Source organism: Vicugna pacos, chromosome X, assembly GCF_048564905.1.
Source record: "Vicugna pacos chromosome X, VicPac4, whole genome shotgun sequence".
Classification (NCBI taxonomy): Eukaryota; Metazoa; Chordata; class Mammalia; order Artiodactyla; family Camelidae; genus Vicugna; species Vicugna pacos.
Window position 1 is genome coordinate 105,464,970 of NC_133023.1, and position 21,724 is coordinate 105,486,693.

At 50.8% G+C, this 21,724-nt stretch overlaps 2 protein-coding genes across 4 annotated transcripts in view; one reads left to right on the top strand and one right to left on the bottom strand.

Moving 5' to 3' along the window:
• The window catches only part of MTMR1 (myotubularin related protein 1), a 62,089-nt gene extending 46,609 nt beyond the window's left edge, over positions 1–15,480 (top strand). For both annotated transcript variants that reach the window (XM_072955720.1, XM_072955721.1), the window contains 4 exons: positions 1,098–1,190; positions 6,370–6,483; positions 10,194–10,370; positions 13,272–15,480. In XM_072955720.1, the coding sequence (XP_072811821.1) occupies positions 1,098–1,190; positions 6,370–6,483; positions 10,194–10,370; positions 13,272–13,433 (546 nt within the window). In that variant the 3' untranslated portion in view covers positions 13,434–15,480. The remainder of the gene's footprint in view (positions 1–1,097; positions 1,191–6,369; positions 6,484–10,193; positions 10,371–13,271) is intronic.
• A 991-nt stretch (positions 15,481–16,471) lies between these two features.
• Positions 16,472–21,724, bottom strand: part of CD99L2 (CD99 molecule like 2) — a 94,087-nt gene continuing 88,834 nt past the window's right edge. For both annotated transcript variants that reach the window (XM_072956501.1, XM_072956500.1), the window contains exons 8-9: positions 19,912–19,977; positions 16,472–18,850 (exon numbers count right to left, since the gene is read on the bottom strand). In XM_072956501.1, coding sequence (XP_072812602.1) covers positions 18,786–18,850; positions 19,912–19,977 — 131 coding nt within the window. In that variant the 3' untranslated portion in view covers positions 16,472–18,785. The remainder of the gene's footprint in view (positions 18,851–19,911; positions 19,978–21,724) is intronic.

Genomic DNA, 21,724 nt, shown 5'->3' on the forward strand with positions numbered 1-21,724 from the left:
GAGTCAACTGTTCAATGGGGACACTGTTTCCGCATGGGAAGATGAGAAAGTTCTGGAGATGGATGGTGCTGATGGTTGCACAACAACGTGAATGTACTTAGCGCCACTGACCTATACACTTAAAATGGTTATGATAGTAAATTTGATATGTATATTTTGCTACAATTAACATTTTTTAAAAAAGGCAGTACAGTGTTATTCTGAAGTGTTCATGTTGACTTGGTCATTTCTTTCTTATGTCTTTCCTGGTGGAAATCTCATAGATCTAGTATTTCTCACTCTTCCTATGTCATGACCACCTTGTATCTTCATAACTTTTCTCATCCTTTTGCTTAGTCATCAGATTACGTGAAGCTTCTGTTAGAATGCTCACTCCTAAGCCGTTTTTTAACTTGACACTTTCAATATTTTTTTCAGTCCTGTTTATGTGTTTGAAACTATCTTTTACCTTATAGTATGAATCTCTTAACATCTTCTAAAATAGCAAAAGGTATGACATACGCTACTGGTGTCAATTATATCTCAAAACTGGAAAAAACCCAGAAATACCATACTGGACTGCCTGAAGGGCTCCCCGTTACCATTTCAGGAGTGAGATTTTTTGAGTTTCTCTGAGTCATGTGGAATTGGCTAAAACTCGTAGATTATTAATTGTTATTTTGATTCTCAGACTTCCTGACATTTCTGAAAAATGGAAAAAAAGCTACTCTTGTGGAGAAAATGACAGTCATAATGTGCTTTATGAGCTGCTGATTGCTGGTCCCATGCTGACATTGTGCACTTGGTGTGGTGGCTGGGGCCAACCCCATCATTTGGACTGAAAAGTTTACTGGCCATTTGCTTATAACTTCTTGAATTCGGTATTGAAGTGAAATTATAAAACAATCAACATGTAAAAATATAGTACACTGAAATTTTGTTTCCTAAGAATAATGGAACTCAGTTCAATTCAATGAACATTTTTGACTGCGTTTTATGTGCCAGGAATCGTTAGGCCTTGGGACATATAAATGAGACATGATTCTTGCCACTAGGCAATTTAAAGTGACTTTCGAGAGGACCTACATTAAAATGTTTAACCTCTTGATTCTTTTCAGCGAGTGGGCCATGGCAATGACAACCACGCAGATGCTGACCGGTCCCCTATATTCCTGCAGTTTATTGATTGTGTTTGGCAAATGACGAGACAGGTGAGAGGGTTCAAGTATGTTTCTGACCTTTATAGTCTGATTCAAATATGTCTTAAAGGTAAAGAGAAACTTTAATTTCATGTTCATTCAAAGTGATATGTGTGTGTGTTAAATATGACCCCTTCTGTTATTTAACTCAGTTTGATTCTAATTCACTTAGAAATATAAGCAGAAAGTTGGAAACAACCAACTTCACACCAAAAGGTACTTTTCTTGTGTGAATGGTTTTTGTCCATCATGCGGTCCAGCAGCTGTGCAAATGCTGCCTCTCAGTCCGGCCTCCCATGCACGCTGTCTGTCTGTCTGTGTCTGGGAGGGCACACACAGACCCCTGCTGGGCAGGTCCGGTAAGAGTCACCAGGTGTTGGAAATGGGGATGTGTCTGAACAAAGGGGATGAGACCAGGGACTCCAGGAATCCTCCCACCCCGAGGTGAGGAGGGAAATGAGTGTCCCAGGATAGGGTGGCCTAGGACAGCAGAGAGGAAGCTGCTGAGCTCCGTGTACGGGCCGATGGTCGGCAGGCCAGAAGGCACGCGCTCTTTTATTTCCCGCCTCTCCCACCTGAAACCCGAGTCTGGGGTCTTATCCTCAGTGGGATGCAGTGCCAGAGAAATGGACCTGGATTCAAAGCCAGTGGAGACAGACCGAGGGACAGAGAGAGAAGGGACAACAGAAATAGAGGCAATGAACGGGTCATGGTGGGGAGGGGCCGGGAGGGAGAAAGAGCAAACCACAGACAGCCCTTTCCCGGGTGCCTGTTGCCCAGTCTAGCTTCCCAGGGTTGGGGGGAGGCGGCTGGGGGAAGAGAGGCTAGGAAAGCACGGCCTGAGCGTGCTCCTTCCTGCTGACCCGGAGGTCTGGCCGTGGCTGCCTTAGTCACAGGAAGGGGACCAGCTGGCAAGACTGCTGGCGACTTGCAGAGACCCCTGATTGAGCCGCCTGGCCACCTTATTGCAATTCCCCTGGAGCCTTTTAAAGGCCTTCCGCCTCCCCACCTCGGAGAGTCTGAAATCCCAGTCCTCGCCACTGGGTGCTGATGTGAGTGTGTTGGGACAGGAAAGGGGTTGAGACCCACGGCACTGCCCACAGCGCCCCTCGCCTCATCTCCACCTCAGCTTGTGGGTGCCAGGGCGGGTCCTGGAAACCTGTAAAGCTGTGCCTGCTTGGGCCCCGGCCCTGGAGGCCTTTCTTCCTGCGGGCGTGGGGAAAGGTCCAGGTGTGTGTAGTTCATCAATGTTCCCCAGGTGGTTCTGATGTGAGAATGAGGTAGAGGACCAGTGATCCAGACAGTGGTGCCAAGCATAGTCCTGGGGCCAGTGGCCTCTGCCTCTCCCCATCCCCAGCTGAGAGATGCAGATTCTCTGGCTGCCCCCGACGCTGACGCTGCGGGGCTTTGGGCAGCACTCAGTCAGGAGCCCTCCAGGGAGCCTGCTCTGCCAGCTTCTGCGCTGCTCAGACTCTAATGAGCACACAGTTTCCCTGGGCATCTTATCCAAATGCAGGTTCTGATTCAGGGGTCTGGGGCAGAGCCTGAGAGCCCACATTTCTAACAAGCTCCCAGGTCATGCTGCTGGTCCACGGATCACACTGGAGTAGTGGGGATCTCGAGAGACTAGACATACTTTCAGAAATAAGAAAACAAATGGAGGTGGGCAGGGTTCTAAGTGGCCAAAGCAGATTTCCCAGAGTCCTCAGGCCCTCCCTTAGAACTTACTTGGACTTTTAGACCCAGCTTCCCCAAGCTAGGTGGGCTCTGTTTTCTGAGTGCCAGGTCCCAGCTGACTCAAAGCAGTCAATTAGAAGGGTGGGGAGTGGGGAGAGGGGTGGTCTTAGAGGTAGGCACCCGATGGTGTGAGTAACAGGTAACAGGTAACAGCATACACATACTCAAAAGGCATGGAGGCTGGCCCAAAGTCTTACTGCTTCGTAGTGCCATGTACTTGCTGTTTGTATTGATGCCAAGCCAGTAACAAAATTAAATGATGGTTACATTCAGGTTAAGACAGGAAAGTATGAAATACATTTTAGAAAAATTGCATAAGAAGGTTGAACACAGAAAACAATTCTGATGCTTCTGAAGGGATAAACACCATTTTTGTAGCTTATTCCTCCCAAATGTCTAGATAAATTGTGTGTGTGTAACACCTTCAAGCTGACTTCATTCTTCATATTGCTTAGTGCCTATTTCTATGTCTAATCTATATAATTCTTCTTATGTTTATTGAATTTTAATAAAGTGAGGGGTTTGGGTTAGAAGATTTCAGATGCCTCTTACAGCTTTAAGATTGCCTATGAAATGTGTATAATTAATTTCTTTTAAAATAACGTTGTTAATGCATTTAAAGGAGACACTCTGAAGATCAGTCTATCAGTTAAGTCACAAGTGAATGAGATATGTAGCTTGTTAGAAAAGATGCGTTCATGTGACCGGATTAACTTATTTTTAGGTTGCCTACTGCTAAATGAAGTCAGCTGTATCAGTGCAAAGTTGTTAGAAATCTCACAATGAAATGAAGTAGTCTGTGCAGAAAATGATATAAGAGGAACTAAGGGGAAAAGTAATTGAGTGACTAGAGAAGAGTCTCAAAGACACTCTACAATAACTCCAGTTTAACAGACTTTTTGCCCTTTCAGACAGGTTTAATATTTGTTGATATTTTTGTCCCTCAAGAGCTGCAGACTTTCATTATGGATTTCTATGGGGTTTTTGACACCACATTTTTGAAGTATATGGTATGGTTTCCAGGAGAAGAGGCCAAAATAAACTGTGAATCAGAGACTTAATCTTTTATTTGTATTACTCTAGTGGTTGCTACTTCCTGTGATGAAATGTTGCCTGAGTTGAGTTTAATGCCACTGTGCCCCGTGGATGTGAATAGCATCCTGACCTGGCATGAGCGGATGGAGCCCTTGTGTTCTGGTGGTGTGAGTGCTGATGGGCTTGGGCTGAGCCCGCCCCTCCCCCGACCTCCCATACCTGCTGCCGACTTGGCGAGAATAAGGCTTATAGTCAGAGGCAATAGAACCTCCAACCAAGCTTCCAGATGCCGAATGCAGGCTCAGGGTTAGGGATAGAGACTCATATGGCTTCAAAAATGTATTAATATTGGAAGCTTTGCTGTCCTGTTAGTAAATGTATATTTTTAAATGTTTGAATATAAAATGTAGACCTTTCATTTCTAGCCTTGATTTAATAAAGTTTCAGTATACATAAATGTTGTATTTTTGCTTAGAGTTCACAAGTTTCATGGTGCCAGTGATTTATAAATAGAGCATAACTAAGCTGCATAGAAAAATATTGGGAAAAAAGGATATAATGTACTTGAACTTTTAAAAGATAGCCATTTGGAACATGGGGCCATGGTCAGAATTGCAAGGGGCAGTCTTAAAGGCTCTGAGAGAGGATTAGCCAGTAGCTAGCTTTAGCATTTCAGCCAGATTTAGTTGATTTAGTTCATCATTGATTTAGTTCCTCTAAGAACAAGGACGTTAATGAGACCCACCACCGCAGCTAGTTTCCAGGGGTTTCTGGAGAACTGGTATTCCCATGGGGCTCCTTGGACGAAAGCTGTGTGTTTCTCTGAGAGCGATCCTTAAGGCAGAAAGAGAGGCAAGTCTTCACCTCGGGCAGCTGAGCAGAGTTCCTGACATGGCCTAGTCTAATAGCCTGGGGAGGAGAGGAACAACTGTGGGGGATGGGGGGGCGGTTGGACAGCCCTGCATTGACCATTGTTTCTAGCTGAGAAGCTAGTCTTTGGTCTAGTAAAGTGATAAAGGTAAACTTACAAAATAAACTTTCTATACATGAATCTGGTTGTCATTCTAGAGAAACAGGATTAGCTGTGATAGGGTGCAAGCATCTCTGATTAGGAATAGGTCTTTAAGCTGCCAAATAAAGATGTGCTGGATAGTTCTCTTGGTTTTGTTCTAATTGGCTTGGCTTAATTGAGTAGGTAATGAACATTTCACTATGTTTTCAGTTAGAATTCTGGTGCATGGTAGGCTCCCAGTACATGCCTGCCACTGGGATTCTTATTATCATTTCCAGATTGTCTCCTCATGGTTACTAAATGGCAGCTACCCGGTGAAACCTCCTGGCAATGGCAGTTCACTCGAATTCTGCTAAACTCCGTTAAGAATTACCTAAGACAGGTGGGAGGGTCTAGCTTAATGGTAGAGTGCATGCTTGGCATGTACAAGGTCCTGTGTTCAATCCCCAGTACCTCCATTAAAATAAAGAAATAAACCTAATTACCCCCCCAAAAGGAACTAAAAATAAATAAAGCTAAAACAATGATCAAATTATTGATAGGAAAATAAATAAAATAAAATGACTTTTAAAAAACAAAAAATTACCTAAAACAGCATTTGAGAAGATCATGCAGTTTTCTTCCTTATTCTGTTAATATAATGAATTACAGTAATAGATTTTTTTTTGTGACATTGATCTTCAAATCTTAAACCAGCCTTGTATTCCTGAGACAAGCCCCACTTGGTCATGTGGTGTTGCCCCTCTTACATATTGCCAGGTTCAGTGTGCTTATATATTGGTAAGAATTTGGGGAATGTATGTTCATGGAGTTGTCTCTGTGGAGAGGTTTTTAATTTTGAGTTGTTTCTTTAATAGATAAAGACTTTTTATTTCTTCTTGAGTCACTATATGTATGGGCTGTACCTAGGAACCCCCTCCCTCCTCCATGATGCAGAATGTGCCTCCAGGGCCTCCAAGTCGAAAGCTGGGCCAATAGTAGGACTTGTCCCATTTGTTTCCCTTCTGGGGCAGGTGCGGCATCATGGTCCTGTGCCACTGCCTGTTGCCAATGTCTGAAAACAGCTGTTTCATACATTTTGTGTATGTTTCAGGCCAAAGGGTGAATGTAGGCTCTGTTCCACCATCATGGCGAGGAGCAGAAGCTCTGTAAGCTTTCTTAGGCATAAAAAGTTCAACAGTTCTGGTTGTTTCAGGTTGTTTCTCAGCCAGATCTATAAGCTTGGACTGGAAACTATCAATAATAAAGTTCTATGTGGACTCAATTTTCCTTTTAATCTTTTAACTATATTCCAAGTTGTAGTTTAGCTGTCTTTCACACACACACACACACACACACACAAATTAGTACTAGTTTGTTTTGGAAATTTAACCTTAAAATTAAACCTTCTTTCTTTCTCCATTTAAGTTTCCTTCAGCATTCGAGTTTAATGAACTATTCTTGATTACAATTTTGGATCACCTTTATAGCTGTCTATTTGGGACTTTCTTGTGCAACTGTGAGCAGCAACGACTCAAAGAGGTAAGTGTCTCCGGCTTGCCCCGTTGCTTGGGTGCCTTTCCACAAAGTGGCATGGTGGAAGTGACACTGATGGAGAGGGGCCTTGGGTCTCGCCCCGCTGCTGTCTGTACATGGAGTGGTGGCACTAAATGCCCTCCCAGGGGCCACCAGCCCCAGCGCGTGTCTAATCTTCAGGCGATTTGACGAAAGCCCCTGGCTTTCTGGGTGCTGGGGCGCTGCCAGCCCGCAGCTCCCTGAGGCCTCTAGGCTCACTGCTGGAGGCCAGAGCCCTCAACCCCCCAATGCCCCGGTTCTGCAGTCACTCTCTGTGCTGACGGGGAGATGGTACTAGGAGACCTTGGAAAGTGATACTTTCAGATGAGCCCCAGCTCTCTCTGGGTCCCAAGCTAAGGTTCCTTTTCCATCAGACTGGTAAAGCTGCAGCTGCCAAGCTTCTCAGAGTTACGTTTGCCTCTTCCTTTCCTCCTCACTTTGGGATAAAAGACAGAAACGATCAAAAGTGAGGAAGCACTGAGAGAAGGCAGCTTAACGAATGCCACCCGGTTTGTAGAAAAGGACTTCGGCCTGCAGGCGAAGCTAAGGGAGCTGGGACAGGAGGGAGAAAACTGCAGCCCCCAGCGCAGCTCCCTCCCTCCCGGCTGCCTCCCCGCCGCGGACCACACCCTCAGTCCATGCCCTCCCCACCTCGCTGGCCTTCCCTGTTCCATAACTTCCCTTGAACTCCTCTAAACTTGGAGTTGACTGGGCCCAGTCCCGGGTCCTCTTCTTGCCCCAAACTCTGTTCTCTCTGTAGGTGATTTCGTCTGTCTTGGATCTACATGCCATCCTTCTGTTCCTTCCCTGCTCTTTTGCATTTCACTAAATGGCACCTCTGTCCAGCAGGATGCTAAGGTCATAAATAGGGGCCATCTTGATTACTCCTTTGCCCTCGCCCCAGCTGCCCCGTTCAGCCCATCAGTGCGTACTGCTAACCCTGTCCCCAGGGTAGATTGTTAGCCTGGCCACGCCTTGCTGCTCCAAGCCTTGTTGAAGCCGCCCCACCGCTAGTCTCACACCTGGACTAAGGCAGCTGCCCAGAAACGAGCTTTGTTCTCTCCCCACATTTCTGACCTCCAGCCGTCCACTCTAAGTGTAGCAACCAGGGTGGTGTTCCTGAACTGCAGTCCCATCATGGGCCTCTCTTCGGTTTAAAGCCTCCCCGTAGCTTCCCACTGTGATCAGGATAAAGGCCACCTTCCCGTGGGCCCAGTGTGACGGGCCCTGTTAAACCCTTAAAAACAAAAATTTAAAAGAGTGAATTTTATGGTATGTGACTTATCTCAGTAAAGTTTTTTTTTTAATCAGCCACAGAAGAGTGAAGTTCATATGTTGAATTTAAACCTTTATGGTCTTATTTTTTTTTAATCAAAATGTACTCTAAAAAACAAGCTCCCTTCAGATAAAATTTACAAACTACAATTAACCCCTTTAAATTGGAAAGTTCAGTGTTTTTTAGTATATTCAGAGTGTGCAACCATCACCACCATCTAATTTCATAAGATGTTCATCACCCCGAAAGAAAACCCATGCCCATCAGCAGTCCCTCCCCGTCCTCTCCCCCAGCCCCTGGCAGCCGCTAGTCTCCTTTCCATCCCTGGGGCTTTGCCTATTCTGGACAATGCATATGAATGCACTTGTCTTCCTGTGATGGCATATTGCACGCAGCAGAATGTTTTCCAGGTTCACCCATGTTTGGCATGCACCAGTACTTCAGTTTTTATGGCTGAGTAACAGTCCATTGTATGGAGAGACCACATTTTGCTTATCCACTCATCAGCTGATCGACTTTCAGGCGGTTTCCACTTTTGGCTCTTACGAATACCTCGACTGTGAACATTCACATACAGGATTTTCTGTGCTTTCATTTCTCTTGCGTAGATACCTAGAAATAGAATTGCTGGGTCATATGGTAGCTCTATGTATAACCTTTGAGGAACCACCAGACTATTCTCCAAAGCAGTTACAACATTTTACATTTTCATCAGCAGTGTCTGAGGGTCTCATTTTCTTCACATCTTTGTAGACACTTGGTGTCTTTTTGATTCTAGCCATCGCTGTGGATGTGAGGTCGTGTCTCATTTGTGATTCTGATGTGCGTTTTTCCCTGATGACTAATGATGTTGAACATCTTTCCACGTGCTTGTCTGGCCATCTGTATCCTTTGCCCATTTTTATGTGGGTTATCTGTCTTTGTATTATTGAGCTTGTAAGAGTTCCTTATGTATTCTTTATGTGTATTAAGTCTCTTATTAGACGTGATTTGCAAAAATTTTCTCCCATTCTGTGCATTGTCTTTTCACTTTTTTTAAAAAAAACATTATGGAAAATTTTATTACAGTAATCTTGTAAAGTTATGTGAATTGGACAATTTCTTCTTTTTTCTTTTTGGATGGTGTCATTTGAAACACACATGTCTTTAATTTTGATGAATCCAACTTACCTGTTTTGTTGTTGTTGTTGTTTGTGCTTTTGGTGTCATAGCTAAGAAACCACTGCCTAACCCAGGGTCATGACGATTTAAGCTAGTGTTTTCTTCTAATAGTTTTACAGTTTTAGCTCTTACATTTAGGCCTATGAACCTTTTTGAGTTACTTTTTCTATATAGCAAGGTAAGGGTTCAACTTCATTTTTTTGCAGGCGGTTATCCAGTTGTCTCAGCAGTGTGTTGAAAAGATTCTTTCCCCCACTGAATTTTCTTGGCATCCTTGTTGAAAATCAGTTGACTATAAATGTGGAGGTTCATTTTTGTGCTCTCTGTTCCACTGATGGACATGCCGGTCCATCCTATGCCAGTACCACCTGCACTGATTATTGCTTTGTAGTAAGTTTGGAAACTGGGAAGTGTGAGACTTCCAGATTTGTTCTTTTTTCCAAGATTCTTTTGGCTATTTGGGGTTCCTTAAATTATTGCTGGTGTTTCTCTATGAATACAAAATATAAACTGAAAAAGTGCTAATTGAATTTCCTGTGTCTAGATAACTTGTGAGGAAGCCAGCTGGCTCGGGAGCAGCAGAATGGTAGAAAGACTTCTGGCCTCACCATCTCCTCGTTTTGACTTTGTCACCGTACTTGATCCATGTTTAATGTTTATCTGCCCCATCGTGCCTGTGGGCTTGGGTATTTTCATTCCGATGAGCAGTGCAAATAGTTAGTGTTTCTAAATTGTGTCCTATAAAATTGGGAGGTGGGGCTCTAGAATTTAATGACATATTCTCTATTTAAGGCTTCTCCAGCCTGCCACAGCACACTTTTCCCCCAGATAGCCATGACTTCCCAGTGAAAGGAATCTTATCTGTAAATTCTTCCTATAGTGCCTAATATTAAGGGTCACACAAGCAACCTGCAAACAAGAATAAAAAATGTATTTCTTACATATGGGCCCCATCATCCTGGGATTGTTAGAAAGTTCTCATTCTGCCTTCTCACAGACACCGTCACCAGATAGTACCTAACTCAGCAATATGTTTTTCCAGGCCAGTAACCAGTGTGTTTTCAGGTCTTCCCCAGCACGAGGCCATGCGTGCAGAGGGATGGGGTGGGGCTCAGTCAAGGTTCCTGAATTTTTATCATTTGAACTCAATTAATTATTCAGGTCCTTTTCTATATGTGATACAAATTCTTGGGGGTGTCAAGAGACTTGAATTTAATTCAATGCATTCTTTGTTTTTCAGGATGTATATACGAAGACTATATCTTTGTGGTCTTACATCAATAGCCAGCTTGATGAATTTTCTAATCCCTTCTTTGTGAATTATGAAAACCACGTCCTGTATCCTGTTGCTAGTCTGAGTCACTTGGAATTATGGGTAAACTATTATGTGCGATGGAATCCACGAATGAGGCCTCAGGTATCTTTTTGTTTGTCTTCTCAAAAGAGCATATCTTTCTGTCCAGGTGAAGATAGTGTTGTAGAAATGTGTGCATCCTACATATGAACATATACTGAAGGCCCTCTGCCCTCGCCTCTCAGGGCTCGGTCCTTTGCATTCGTGTTCCAGCAGGTGCCTTCCAGCACCAAGCCAGGTGCTCTTTGCTGGGTTAGAGTTACAGATCTTAGCACCTCTGCCTTCTGCTGCTGAAGGTAGACAGATGACAAAGTGTTAGAAGTTACTGCATTTGATTCTTCGTCCTTCCGATGACTCTGTGACAGTTTATAGACTCTGATAGCACAATAGAGAGAGGGTGCGTGCCGAGTCACAGAACAGGCACCCCCTTGAAGAGGGGTTCAGGTTTCCCTGTCCCTGCCACCCCTTTTCACTGTAACATTTTCTGAGATTGAACAAATAGTACAGAACAGTGCATGGCCAGGCCAGAGCCACGTTATAGTCACCCTGGGTGTCCAGTGGCTGAGCTCAGGTCCCACCGAGGTGAGGTGCTCCCCGAAGCCTCTGCTGTCCCTGGTCCTGTCCTAGTCCCCAAGCTCTTCCACACAGGTGGCCAGGGTATGGTCGGAGTCGGTGGGGAGAACCATGGAGGCAGCCCTCACCTCCGAGGCCAGATGGCTTTCTGCTGAGGTTTCTTTTCTCCCCTCCCGTCCTCCTCCCCTCCTCCTCCCCTCCTCCTCCCCTCCCCCCTCCCCTCTCCTCCCCCCCCTCCCCCTCCCCTCCCCTTCACTCCCCTTCCCCCCCCTTCCCTTTTCAGTTGAATATTCTCAGGATTTATGGGCATGTTGCCCAGGCCTTGTTTGACCCCATCACTTCTGTCGGCTGTAGATGTGCAGTGCTGCCTTTCCCCTCCGCCCTTCTCCCCCTCAGTCCTTCCCCTCACTCGGGGCCTCCACAGTCTCCCCAGGCAGGGTTCGTCTGTGTCCGTCTGCTCAGGCTTCTGTAACGAAGTCCCCCAGACGGGGGTCTGCAACAACAGAAACGCACTGCCGCCCAGCCTGGAGACCAGAGGTCCAGGGTCAAGATGTGGGCAGGGCGGGCTCCTTCTGAGGGCCGAGAGGGCGGGGTCTGGTCCGGGCCTCTCTCCTGGGCCGGTAGACGCGTCTTGTCCCTGCATCACCTCGTCCGCCCTCTGTGTGCGTCTGTGTCCAGTTTCCCCCTTTTCATAAGGACACCAGTCGGACCAGATTAGGGCCCACCCTGAGGACCTCACTTTAACTTCGGCACCTCTGTAAAGCCCCTGCTTCCGAGCAAGGTCACCTTCTGTGGTGCTGGGGCTGAGGACTTCAACCGATGCATTTGGGGCGTGGGGGACACAGTTACACAATAACAGCCCCCAAGCCCCACTAACCACGGGCAGGACCCAACTGTTCGTGTCCTGTCAGCCTCCGTGGTGCTGGTTATCAAGCCCCCTAGTGTGTGGAGACACCCAGCTGTCCACCTATCCGACCCTGTCCCCGCCTCATCTCTGGTCGTTCACTCTCGGCTCTCATCTCCCTCCCATCTGTCTCCCACCTTCCCTCTTCCCTCTACTGGGGCTGGTCACCACTGGCACCGGGTGGGATGACTCCCAGTCTTCAGGGGAGGTAACGATGAAACACACAGGCCTGGCGGGAGTGGAGAGGCGCCGAAAGGCCCCACACCCGTTGCAAGTCCTCTTCCAGCCGGTCCCTGTAGGATGAAGTCCAGCACGTGAGTGAAAGGGCGGGGTGAAGAGTGTCTCCGGCAGAAGGGACAGAGGATGCATGGCATCTTCTAAAATATGGAAGGTTCTAGAATGCAGGAGGGGAGTAGAGGCAGGACCTGGTGAGAAGTGAGCAGGAGAAGCAGGCTGAGGTCAGACCATACAGGGCCTTGAGGCCAAGGTCAGGATCTCACCTTCAGGGCAGCAGGAAGAAGCCACCGGAGGGTGTTTGGTGAGCATCCCACGGCCCGGCCGAGGCTCAGGACCCAGGCCTGCGGCTGCTGTATGCTGCCTGGACTGGGGTTGGAGGGAAGCAGGAAGCGCTCCACAGACCCACCGCCCGTGCCGCCTTTGCCCCTCAGCTGGCGACTTCCCTCCCTGGTCTGCCTCAAGCCATGAGGGAGACACCAGGTCTGGGATCTCTGGGCCCCTGCAGGTGTGGAGAACAGCTTGTTTGCTAAGTGCAGACGTGGGTGCCATGACCAGAACAGTCAGACTACGGAGGTGGCCCCTGTGCCCCAGGAAAACCCTTCTCATTTGCTTCTGGCTCACCCCCATTGGTCGGCTTAGGAATTGGGGTGAGGCATTGTCGGCGGATGCTTCGTGAAGTGGGGAGGTGCAGTGCCCGGGGGCTCCCCGTCTTCCAGCACGGCCCTCTCCAGGGGCTTCTGTCCCCTCCTGATCTGGTTGATGAAAACGAACGCTAGTTCAAGTGCTAGAAAGTGTTGAGGTAACAGACATATTTTCAGTCCACAGTGCTGTTTATAAAAATGCAGAAATACAGGGGTGATGGAGGTGGGGGGGCTGTCCCTGTAAATGCTGCTCGGTGGCAGGGAAGCACTGCTCTCATTTCCCACAGTCCTGGCTCCTTTCCAAGTCTGCATGGGTAGCCTCGGCTGATGCTCAGGTGGCAGGTTCACCCAGGCTTCCTTGTCCCCTCCGGGGTCCTGGCCCAGCAGGGAAGGCAAGCAGAACCAGGGAGGCCACCCCATGGTGGCAGCTGAAGGCCCTGGCTCGTGGGGAGGGGCCCGGTGCACCTGGCTGTAGTTCGGTCAGAGACTGAGGAGCCTTTGGGTGCACAGGCGTCCTGACTGTGAGCTCGGGGTGAACCGAAGCATCTGGATGCCGAGGCTGTTTGGGGAAGGACCAGCGCACTGACACGGCCCTCTCTGTCCCTGCAGATGCCCATCCACCAGAACCTCAAGGAGCTGCTGGCTGTCCGGGCGGAGCTGCAGAAGAGGGTGGAGGACCTGCAGCGGGAGGTGGCCACACGTGCCTCGTCCTCATCGGAGCGGGGCTCCTCGCCTTCGCACTCGGCCACGCCCGTGCACACCTCGGTCTGACGGCCGCGGGCCCTGGCCCAGGCGGGGACTGCAGCGGCTGGACCTGTGATCCTGTCTTTTCCGATTAGGCCCCGCGACCATTTGTGTGCTAGGTGACAGCTCCCATGGTCAGCAGTGCTGCTGTGTTGTAAACACCCCACTTCCCTCCCGTCAGCGCTTTCTCAGGGCAGCTGTCTGTCCCATTGACCCTGTGACCCGACGGTCCACGGTCCCAGCGCTTGGGAGACACTCAGGTGAGCGGTACGCAGTGCTAAGGTTCAAGGTGGTACATCCTTGTGAAAAACCCACCCCATTCCCTTAAAGACCACGTTGCCAGCCACGTGGCTCCTTTCGGCTCTTAGCTAACTAAAAGTGTTTCAAAATGCACTGGTGGGGAAGACAGACCGTCGCCATCTTTCCTACAGTGCTCTTCACGCCAGGGGTCCTCCTGTACCAATTACTGTTGTGTACATATAAGGTATTTTTAAAGAAGAGAAACATGCCTTTATTTTCCTATGTCCTTTTTTATGTTCAGACTAGTCACCCAAGCTGGTATCTGCTGCACTGGACTGAGTGAGGAATTTTCAAACAGAGCTCACGCTGTTATGTGGTACATTTGAAGCACGATTTGAATCTAGTCATTTAAGGCCACATGTTCTGCCCTCACCTGTGTGCTGAGGCGGCACGGGTGTTCCTGGTAGTGCTGCAGTGTCCCCGGGGTTGGCACAGTGGAGGCTGGGCACAGCCTCCCCGGGGCCCCATCACTCCTGAGCTGCCCAACCCTGCAGCCTGCCACTCCCCCCGCTGACAGCTGTATGTATCAAAGCCAGCCTGCTCTCTGCCTGTCTGAAATACTAGTTCTCCTTTTATCAAGATCCCTTCAACTCAGATTATTCCTGTGACTGAATGTTGGTATTTTAAAGCAACTACTGCGCCGTGGCTTCAGATGCCAAAAGCAGAGCCCTTGATTCCCTCGGTTTTCTCATCTCACAGCTCAGGCCTCTCCTCCCCGTGTTGCACCTTCACTCACCGACTTTGGGCCCTGGGACCATCAGTCTGGGCAGGAATTAATTTACCATCAACTGGCCCATCCACTAGCGCTGGGGCTCTGAGCTGCTGCAGAATCTCGCACATTTGCTCCCGGCTCCAGCAGGCCCCGCCCTCCTCGGGCCACGCCAACTTCAGCCAGCCCCTGGGACCTCCACTGCAGCGGGAGTTAACCTTGCCTTTAGAGTGGGGGCAGGCAGAAGCTCATGGAGCTCACAACTGCATTGTAACACGTGGTTGGTTTCAAATTACTGGATGCTACCCAAAGTCCTACATGTTGACCTTATTTTTGAAAACATTCTTAAAGGTTTTTTACACTCAAATACTTAACAGAATAGATGTTTTTTCAACTTGGAACCTTCTGATTCTTACAGAAAATTATCTGGTATCTGTAAGGTATCAAATATTTATTCAAGGTAATTTAATAACCGAAAATGAATTCATTTTTATCATCTGGGGGATTTGTTTCTAAGGCGTGGTTTAATTGATGTTAGCTTTTGATTTAGGCTTCCAACATAGCCGAAACCTTGTTTATCAATGGATAAACTGGATTAGTCGTTGATTACTGAGTTTTTAGATGGGGACGGGTCTCACTTTCTCCCCAGGGATAGCACATAATCTCCCAGCTGCACTGACTCCTAAACTTGCTGTGGCCTGAAGACTGCTTTTCACAGAACCAGAGAAGCAGACTCGGGCTTATGCTTTCCAAGGTCAACTAGCCTGGGACTGGGCTGTCCTACCTCCCCTACCCCATGTATTGGGCCCTAGGAGGACCCCAAAACCCCCATTCCATTTGAGAGCAGCACAACAGATCGCTTTCTGTTGTTCCTAGCATAGAACTGTTTCTAAAGCAACTTAAAGTATAGTTTTGTTACCTAAGCAGTTTTTTTGTTTTATTTAAGTGCACTAGACTGTAAAACCTTTACAGGTCAGATTGTTTAAGACTGGTACAGTACCGTATTTGCCTCATCTGATGCACTGTGTTTCAATCTGTAATTAAAATGTTTGCCCTGTGGTCTCATTTTGTTGTTGTCTTAAGCATTTTGGTGAAAGTTAGTAAACATTCAATACATGTTATGTGACACAGTTAGTGTACATAAAGTGCCTTTCCATGATTTAATTCATTTACTAAGTCGTAAATGTAGCTTATCAAAAGACTTGAGTGCTGTGTCTGAAATGGGTAGCTACTCTGATTTTAAAAATCTGAAATGCCCCGGACCTTAACCTTGAGAAAATGCTGAAGACTCAAGGAAAGGCTGGACACCCCTGAGAGTCAGGGGCCACCCTGAGGTGGCAGGGCTGGCTTTCCAGGCCATGCATCCTAGAACTTAAATGGGACAGATAGCTGAGAAGCCATGGGGTCCCCACCTGGAGTCTGTGGAGGGCGTGCTGGCCTCCACAGGGGCTGTAAAGGCCGGGGTGAGACCACGCCATCCCCCTCGTGTCACCTGTCTTCCAAGGCCTGGCGTCCCTGTCCTCACACAGCAGTCACTGCAGCTGAGGGCCCCGCAGCAACACCCTGGTGGCAAGGGTGGGAGACTCACGTGGTACTATTTTACCACAAGGCTGGAGTGGCACAGCCCTCCCAGTGGCCCTGTCCTCATGCTGTCTTTTCAGTTGGCCTGGCGCACAGCCCACTTGAGCCTCAGCGGACCCCCTGCACGCACGGCCTTGAGTGCCCGGCTCAGCTTCCTTGGCCCGAGATGACCACACGTCACCGGAGTCGACCCTGGACACGGGCTTTCTTTGAAGAAGACAGAGCAGTGGGCTTAGGAGTCGTGAGTGGGAACTTGCCTCTGCCCGCCCTGCCCCCGCGACATCGTTGTCAGCAGGGCGCACCAAGAAGCCTGACACTAAGCCGCTGGTCAAGAGGGGACTTGGAGAACTCTGACCTTGAGAAATGCCTTTGGCTGGGGAGGAGGGGAATGAGGTCGGCTTCGTAGAATTAAGGAAAAAAACAGCATCCCTTGACAAAGCAAGTGCCTTCACACGGTCAGAATACAGGGATCTGGTAGGTTCCATTTTGTTTAATGCAAACGTGAGACAGCTTACAATTCATACTTAAACACAAGCACATAAAAAGTACAGGGGATTCTGAGATCAGCCTCCCATCTCCCCTAACTCACAGAACTACCTGGTACCCCCAAACCCAGTGGCCAAGGCAGTGGGCCTGGCCCCACTCTGGGTGCCACGGTGGGAGGGCATCCCACCCGCTAAGCTGCCCTGCCTCCTTCCTCCACCAGCTCAGTTATTGTGAACACTGAGCCCCACCCCCCACCCCCAGCCAGTTAGGCTGGTGGCGACGGACACTGCGTTCGGCCTTTCTAGCTCCCTGTTTCTGCGAACCACCTGGGAAGGCCCAAGCCGGCCAGTGCAGCGTTCAGGTTGACACAGTTACGAGAGCCCCATGGCATCTGCCCGTGTCAGCGCCCCACCCCTAGGCCCAGAGCTCTGCAAACGGGTGGCTGAGTGATCTCCGAGGCCTGTCCCTTCACTAGGCACAGAGATAGGGAAGAGCAAAATGGGTCTCTCAACCAGAGTCAGCGCCGCTGAGAACATGGATTGACAGCTAGGATTTCAGGGGCTTCGCCATCAGACCAGCCTCGCGGTGGCAGGGAGAGAAGCATTTCACTGCTCACCTAAGTGCTGCCTCGCTTCCTTTCACATGCCTCGGGACGGCTCTGAGCAGCACTTCTGACGTGCCGACCTCCTGCGCGCTGCCCGGCTTCCTGCCCAACTCCGTTACTCAGGACACGGGCCCTCCCTGGGCCTTGAGCTCCCCCTTAGGTGACAGCAGGCTGCAAGGGTGGGGGTATTGGCCCTCGCCATCCTTGAGAGAGACCAGCCTGGCAAAGTTGACAGCAATGTGGCCTACGAGGGCGGGGGCATACCGGAAACAGGCAAACCTCACAATGTCCCCGCTGGTCCTTTCCTAGGGCACGGGGTGCGGTGGGGCACGATTTCCTTCCTTCAGGGCACCGTGCAGAGGTGTCTCCTTGGTGCTCCGCACCCCTGGCCACATGCTACCCAGCCTGTCTGGCAGGGCCCACAGACACGCTCTACATAACATGGACACACGAGGCAGGCACTACGCACCCTGCGGGGTCTGTTCAGACTTCAGCCGTTTCCCTAGGAAGTCGGAAGTGCCTCATCCCAGCTCCATGGAACGTGTAGGGCTGTCTGCGCCGCACGTGAAGCGGTGTAAACAGGACCCCACCTTCTTGCTGACTGGTTATCAGTAGATGGGGGCTCCAGACTCCAGCTCAGACCCTGACAGCAGAGCCCCCAGGAGCAGGACCACATGTGGGCTGGACAAGTGTTTCCAGAAGGCAGCTCAGCTCCAGCCCAAACCAGGCAGCTCCAGGCCAGTTCCAGTGCCCACAGGCTCCCACGCGCTCTTCATCAGAGGAGGACAGGTCACTAGCGACTTCCTAAGTCAGGTGTATTTCCCAAACCAAGCGAACGTCCCTTTTCCCTTCCCTCCCCCCTCCCCAGCCCCGCATTCATCTCTAAGTAAACAACGGGCATGCTTCAGGCTTTGATGCTCGCCCATAGTGATATCGGGCCCTTTTGCTATCAAAACAAGAACACGCATGGGGGGGGTACGCCCCTCCCCAGTATAAGAGTCATCTCCACGTCACGAATGAGTCCTCGAAACTCATCATGTCAGCCTGGAGACCACGCCTAGTCCCCTGGAATCAGATGGGAATTAGGCCTGAGAGCCACAGCTCTCTACATGTCCAGAAGATTCCTGAACTCTCGGGGCAGGCTACCGTGACATGCATGTTTGTACTTAAATAAATGACAAGCCACCGCACGGGCCAGCTCTGTAGAAGCCCAGGTGTATAAGGGCTGGAGCTGGAGAGAAGGATGGAAATAAAGACACGTCCAGGTGTGATGTGTGCGTGGTGGTACCTGCTGTGCAGTGGCTGGTTCCTCGCAGGGGCTCCAGGTGACTCAGGCGCCAGCTGGGCCCCTGCCGACAGCTCTTTGCTCTCGTCCAGGACTGCCTCTGGGCAGAAACCCGCCCAATGAGTCAGTGCGGTGTAGAGGGGCTCACACCGCCCTGGGCTCAAACTCCTGTCCCGCAGCAGAAGCGTCCTCTGGGCCCCCACCCTCCCCAGCTCACCGAGACCTGGGGACGGGATGGCTTTGGGGAGTCAGCGACTCTGCGGCTCCTGAAGCTGGCAGGGGCACAGGAACCAAACTCACAAACACCAGAGCTCATCCGGAAAACTGAGAACGACAAGAAGCCAATGACATCAAAGGAGCAGTGTGGCAGCTGGGGGTCCAAATGAAGCCAGAAGCAGGGCGCGGCACGCGCCCTCAGATCCGGGGCGGCTCGGGCGGTGGCGGCTCCGCGGACTGCGTCTGCAGCGCCGAGTATGTCACTAGGAAGAGGAGACACCCGTTAGCAGGGGATCATCCCCAGCCCGCACCGGGGATGACGCAGATAGCTGACGCCCTCTGGGAACAGAAACCTGGCTCCCTGGCTGGCTGTCCTGGACAACTCGCCTCTGGCGCCCGCTCCACACCCTGGAGATGAGGACAAAGCGGACAGACCCTGGAACCAGCTCAGCCTCCAGTTCCTCATCTGTGAAGCGGGAATGCTCCTGGTGGAGTTGCTGGGAGGAGGATTTTCAATAAAGCAACTCAACACAGTACCTGGCCTGTGGGAGACGCTCACACAAAGGTGGCCAAGAGTTTTAAAAACTTTTAAAGTTTTTTTATTTAAAAATTGTAAAGTTTATTTTTAATCAAAAAATTATGAATTCTGCTATAGAGTCGATTTCCTCATGTTTTACATCCAGGGCTACTGAACCCATCCAGCGTGGCGCTCCCGCACGCGGTACGGCCCTGAGTGAGCTAGCGCAGCCCCCCGCCCCATCACACGCCGCCTGTCCCTCCTGCTGCTGCCTGTAGTTCCGTCGCCCTGGCCACACCCTCCCCGGCCTCAACTGATGAAAGCCAGCTGGCTCCCCTTCTCCACAGGAAGGCTTTCCTGACCGCCTCACTGGGGCCACACGCTCTGCCTGCCTTGAGAGGTTGGGCGCTCCAGGCTGGCAACCTGACCCTGCGCAGACAGTGCTCCATCACCACAGAAGAGGGCGGGGAGGCCAGGGGAGGCGGGGCTAGGGGATCCCATAATAGGGTCCGTGTTTTAGCCAACTTCCCTTTTGCCTTTGGCAATTTTCTAATCGTAATTGCACCTGTCTAAGGTGCGTCTCTTTCCGCTGACAGGGAGCAGAGGGGCTCAGGCTCAGGGACCCAAGGGCAGATGGCCCTGACTGGGGCCCCTGCATCCCTGGTATCATGAAGCTGGAGTCTGGCTCGTCCGGGCACAGTAAAGGGACCCCTGGCTGGAAATTCTAGCAATAGGCACCTCTGCACTTCGCTGCTGCTCAGGGCTGGGCCCACAGGCTAGGAGGCTTCAGCCAAGGCCAGTCCTCACCTTGGGGCTCCTCACACACGACAGCTTCCAGGTGCTCCCCCTTCACATAGTCCGCGTTCAGACCCTCTGCAGAAGGCAAAGGGCGGAGTTAGTGGCTGACACAGAACCAGAGGCTCCCTGGGCATGATGGAGAACTCCTGACCAAGCCTCCATGACGCTGAAAAAGTCCAACTCCCTTAACGACCTCAGACCCCTGCACCCTGGGCCCCCCAAACGTCCTCATCCCCTCATCTGGGTGAAGGGCGGCTGGGAATGGCCTGCCTGGCCCAGGAGTTCTCATCATCATCCTCAGAAAAGCTGGGAGGCAAAGGCCCCTGACGTCCCATCCCCACTGGGAGGGTGCCACCATGTGGGAGACTGTGGGCCACCCAGCAGCTTTGCCCAGCAGAGGGGACACCTGATGACAGGGCTTAACGCGACCTATGGGTCCACGTGCTGGCCCAGGGGCCAGGGAGGTGGAGAGGGGGCCAAGCACCATGTGAATGACTGATGGAGGCAGGGCGGACGGCTGGGTGGGCTCCCTGCAGAGATGCCAGCGACCCCCGCACAGAGGCCGGCCGGCTCCTCCAGGCACGGGAGGCGGTGCTGTCCCTGTGCAGTGCGGAGGGCCCGGGGCCCGCTGCTAGCTGCTCTAGTCCACTTAGTTACTTGGGCTTTCTCGCCACCAACGTCTGAGAGGGACCAGGAACTTTACAAGCATCCTCTATCTGCCAGCACTCAGGCCCCTGACTGGTAACATGCTGGACATCAAGGCCAGCGCTCAGGGCTCGGAGTGGACCCTGCCCCTGCTGCTGCTTAGGGACAGTCAAGTCCACATCTTATCCTCAGAGAAGCCAGAGACTAGAAACCCCATCAGAGCCCAGGGCCTTGGCGGGGAGAATTGAGCCATGGTTCTAACAAGCCAAATGACGGAGCAGGTACCAGCATATGTCACCCTGCCACCCCCGGTCGCATTCAGGCTCCTTGCACAGAAAAGGACGCCTGCCTGCCCTGGTGCTTGCTGGGCTCAAAATGGATACCAGATGGGCCCAGGAAAAATGCAGGTATTGCTCATTGGCAGGGCAGGATGGGTGAAGGAGTTAGTGGGAGATGCTCCCTGGTGATGGGCAGGGACCAGGAGATGAGCCCTGAGTCTTCTGATCACTACCCGGCTGCCATGTGCTGGACTGTCTAGTGCCCGCGGGCCGCCCTCTGGTTGCTCCTCAGGGATGACCACCAGCAGGCATCTGAGTTCCGGTCAGGATCTCCACCCCTGCCCCAGCATCCCTGAAATGCAGCTGCACCCAGCCTCCCACACGTGTCAGGGAGAACTAAAGATGGTTGGGGTCACAGCCAAGTTGGTGAGTGCCTGGGAAGGGGATGGGGTGGAGAGTGGCGAGAAGGAACAAGAGCAGTGGGGAGGGGAGGGGCGGACAGTGAAGTGTAGAGGCCAAAGCAGAAGAGGAAAATGAGTAAGTCAAAGCACGTCGTTACCTTGACCTTCTGCTGCATCTGAAGGCAAGACACAAAGCTTAGGAGCCTGGAGCAAGAACACGGCCCCCAAACAAACCACGTGGGCTTTCTGCACGACATGCTGCTGACCCTTGGCACTGAGGGCAGAAACAGGGGAAGCAGAGGGTCCCCAAGGCCAGGACCCCTTTGGTGGCAGCAGAGACCAGAAGCCCCTGAGCACCACGGCGGGGTCAGGCCCATCCCAGCAGCCACGTGCCATCCCCCAGGCCCTCCCCGAGTGCTGGGTGCAGAAGCCGTTTCTGCTCTACCTTCCCCGACTTCCCGCAGGGGCGGCTTGGCAGAAAGGGTGAGGTTGGGAAGT